The 3,505-nt window shown below is 51.7% G+C and overlaps 1 protein-coding gene across 1 annotated transcript; it reads left to right on the top strand.

Annotated features, from left to right (window-relative positions):
• Positions 1-530: 530 nt before the first annotated feature.
• On the top strand, positions 531-2,560 carry LOC34622930. Its single transcript, XM_026334840.1, has 5 exons — positions 531-722; positions 1,232-1,335; positions 1,514-1,754; positions 1,933-2,400; positions 2,483-2,560. Exons 1-5 carry the CDS (start codon positions 531-533, stop codon positions 2,558-2,560), a joined length of 1,083 nt encoding a protein of 360 aa, XP_026190625.1.
• Positions 2,561-3,505: the final 945 nt, after the last annotated feature.

Here is a 3,505-nt window from a genome sequence, read left to right on the forward strand (position 1 = left end):
CCATGCTGGTGAGGCTACTGGTGCGGATACCGTGCAGTGTCCTGAGTTGAGTCAAGAAGTCCGGTTGGCGCTGGTGGTTCTGGAAGAGCTCTTGGTGGGGACCACTGCCAGTCCCCTATATAAGGCCCTGATGGATAAGAAGCTTGGGACGGCAGTACTGCCAGAAAGTTTGGAGCTTGAATTTAAGCACGCCTTCTTCACAGCAGGTCTCAAGGGTCAGTCATGCGCACGAGGGGGGAGGGATGGGAGAGAGGGATGATAAAGCACGTGGATTTGGGGGCAGGGAACGGGTAGCGCACAGAGTGCAGAAAAGCAGCGACGGAGCGGATGGAGAAGGGTGGCTTCGAGTAGAGGGAAAGGGCAAGGCAGTAGGAGAGAAAGGGGCAGGGACTGGCCAGATTGTAACCCAGAGGGACATGCATGTGTTCCTTTTTTCTTTCTCACTCTGTGCATCATAGCGGCCACTTCCTGCTTGTTATTTTGGCTACTGCTGTTTGGGTGTTTTTTCAGGTGTGCATCAAGAAGAAGGCATGGTGCAGCGGATCGAGGCCGTCATCTTGGAGTGCTTGTCTGACTTGTCTGTCTCTGGGTTCTCCCCCGCGGCTATCGACGCAGCCTTGAACACAGTGGAGTTTCGACGCCGAGAATTTCCCAGAGGTCCGACGCTGCCCAGGGGTCTTATGTTTACAAGACTGATGGCAGCGGACATGAACTACCACAGGGTAAACTACAAGCCCAGCAGCTGTATACCCTTACGCCCGAGGAACTTCAGCCATCATGCCGCGGCAGCGAATAGCCTCAAGTGCTGAGCACTTAACTGTAATATATTTGGTGACAATTGCCAGCAATTGAATCAGAAAGAGTACTTTACAAGGAGTAGAAGCTACGACCCCTATACCCTAACTCCGGAAAATCCAACCCCGTTAACCCTGCAGACAGTCGTTCCCGGTGGTGTCTGGCGATGTTTGATGGGACTCCTACACATATGGTATACCGCATGCAGAACTGTTCATTTGCTCGACGCTTCGTCGTACTTGGTGTTTGGTTGGAAGGCCCTTATTGCAGGGGTCTGCTTCCCGTTGGGCTGGTCGGCGGCAGTCCGTATATGTGGGCTTGCTTTTAGCCAACTGTCTACTGCGCAGACACCTAGAAGGAGGTTCGTGTCTTCACTGTTCTCTGCCGCATCACTGTCGCGTTCTGTGCTTCTTCGGCGTGCTGGTTGTCTTCTCAGGATCCTTTGCTTTCCATACAATTTGAGAAGGCTTTGGGGCACATTAAGAAGGCCCTCAACAAAGGCGAACGCGTCTTTGAGAAGCTCATTACACAGTCAGACCTGCGCTTCTGCTTTTGCATCTGTACCAGCTCTTTCTGATTTTTGCTGCTGGCTGTGTCGCTGCTGTTTCAGCGGATCCCTCTGCTGCTGAACGCTTCACAAGTGCAGATGCTTCTGGTGGTATTGATGCCTTTTTGTACGTAGATACTTCTTAAATAATCCTCACCGCGTAACATTTAGGTTGAAGGCGAGTACCACGAAGGCTGCGGAAAGAGAAGCAGCTGAAAGGGATGCCCTACAGGCGGCGCGCGCCACAATGGGATCCGAGGAGTTGATGGCGATCGCACAGACGCAAAAGGCACTTCAGGAGAAACAGGTATTACCAGAGACATTTGACAATCGACATGCATGGCTCAAAAAACTAGAAACTAGAGCGGCATGGGGCCCAGAGGCTCTAGTCTTTGAAGGGCTTGTGCTTTGGGTTTTCGTGTATTGCTGTTGCATATGGCCTAACTCTTTGCATGCACAGTCTGTCTGCAGACTACACCACAGAGCCCCGAGAACGTGGCCACTTTACCTTTGCTGCAGCGAAGCGACATTGATGCGGTACGCGTACTAGGCTATTAGTTTTTTCGGCTGAAGGACGTCTCATGAGGTAGCTGTATTTCTGTCTGGTATTTATAGCTCGATCAATACTGCATGCTAAGATAACATGTTTTGCTCAAGCGTGTTTATATCCGTGCCTTGGATGCTATGCCGCTCTGCTTCTGCTTTGTCTACTATACGGACTGTTCCTGCAGGAGGCCGAGAAGATTCCTATCCATGTAGATTCTGTCGGTTCTGTGCCACTGGTAACGCACGACCTACCAACTTCGGGTCTCGTGTACATCGATGTGGCTCTATCACTTGATGCTTTGACCTTGGAGGAGATCCAGTATCTTCCCTTACTTGGCAGCATGCTGACCGAGGCGGGTACAGAACAGCTTCCCCCCGAGGACCTGCTGCCCCTCATAGGGCAACACACTGGTGGCATCTCAGCCTCATTTGCTGCCACTCCCGTACCATCCGTCCCCTACACCGTCCCGGAACCTGTACAAGCAAAGGGATTTTTATTCCTGAGCGGAAAGGTCTGGCAGAGTTTCAGCCTCAGCGGCTCTAGTTGCCACCCTCTGAGGCAACATATAGTGCTGCTACATCCACCCTCTGCAGTTACAAGCAGGGCATACGTGTGGTGCTTATCTTCACAGACCTGGTTGGGTAGCTTATTATGGTGGCGCCGCAGCTTAGGTGTGGAGGGTTCAGGCTCCAACGTGTGGGGTATGGGGTTGATGTTTGGGTTCAATGAAATTTTGGTATTGTTGGGTGTGCCGTGTATGCGCAGGCGATGGAAAGGAAGTCGGTGGCTCTGTGGTGCCTCCTGCATACGGTATTGACTGAGACAAACCTTTCAAACTCTTCTAGTGGACAGAAAATCATCAAGCGACTGATAACGGAGAGAGACGATATGCTGAGGAATAGACCGTTTCGCGCCGCTAGGATTTCGGCCGAAAGCAGGTTTGAAGCCGCCTCGCTGCTTGCTGAGTTCACTGGTGGAATCACCAGTCGCACATTTTACAAAGATCTCTTACAGCAGGTTAGTTCGATTAGGGGTGCGACATGCGATGTTACATGTAGAGCTTGGGCCTTGTTCACTGCCGGATGGGACTGTCTTTGGTGGAGCTAGCGTCTTGATTTTCTGTTTGGTGCATTGGGAGTTTGGCCGTAAAAGGTTTCGTTTTTTTGATAGTGTCGAAAGGTGTTTAGTTTACGGCTTGTTACACAGGCGGAATCGAACTGGGGCGAGGTATCCTCTAAGCTAAAAGCGATCATGGAACGTTTGCTGCTTCGTACAAATGTCATCGTGAATATCACGGGAGACCGTAAAGCTCTCACTGCTGCTACGAGTGGCCCAGGGGGAGAGGCAATGAAGGCTCTGTTAGATGCCCTGCCAGAAGGTTCAGGGTCTTTCCGCTTACTACGTCGGGAGGCTCCCCAAGATTGCAATGCCACGTCGCGCTGGGCTCAGGATGCTCTGGAGAAGGGGCATTTCTCTGGAGCGAAGCAGGTGGCAGTAGTAGTACCCGCTGCAGTACGTATGCTCAATGCATTTGGTGCAGGAAGGAAGGGAACTAAGAGGGATTGCTTGTCACTACTTTCGTGTATCGCTTCCTGGTAAAATCTCTCAGGCTCTCT

Source organism: Cyclospora cayetanensis, unplaced genomic scaffold (genome assembly GCF_002999335.1).
Source record: "Cyclospora cayetanensis isolate NF1_C8 unplaced genomic scaffold, CcayRef3 CcayRef3_contig_507, whole genome shotgun sequence".
Lineage (NCBI taxonomy): Eukaryota > Apicomplexa > Conoidasida > Eucoccidiorida > Eimeriidae > Cyclospora > Cyclospora cayetanensis.

What these genes read in the sequence shown, in the direction of transcription:
- LOC34622930 (XM_026334840.1), top strand. Translation starts at nt 531, where the DNA reads ATGGTGCAGCGGATCGAGGCCGTCATCTTGGAGTGCTTGTCTGACTTG. An exon ending in CGGACATGAACTACCACAGG is followed by an intron (nt 723 to 1,231) that starts GTAAACTACAAG and finishes TTGTCTTCTCAG; the next exon opens with GATCCTTTGCTTTCCATACA. An exon ending in TTTTATTCCTGAGCGGAAAG is followed by an intron (nt 2,401 to 2,482) that starts GTCTGGCAGAGT and finishes CACCCTCTGCAG; the next exon opens with TTACAAGCAGGGCATACGTG.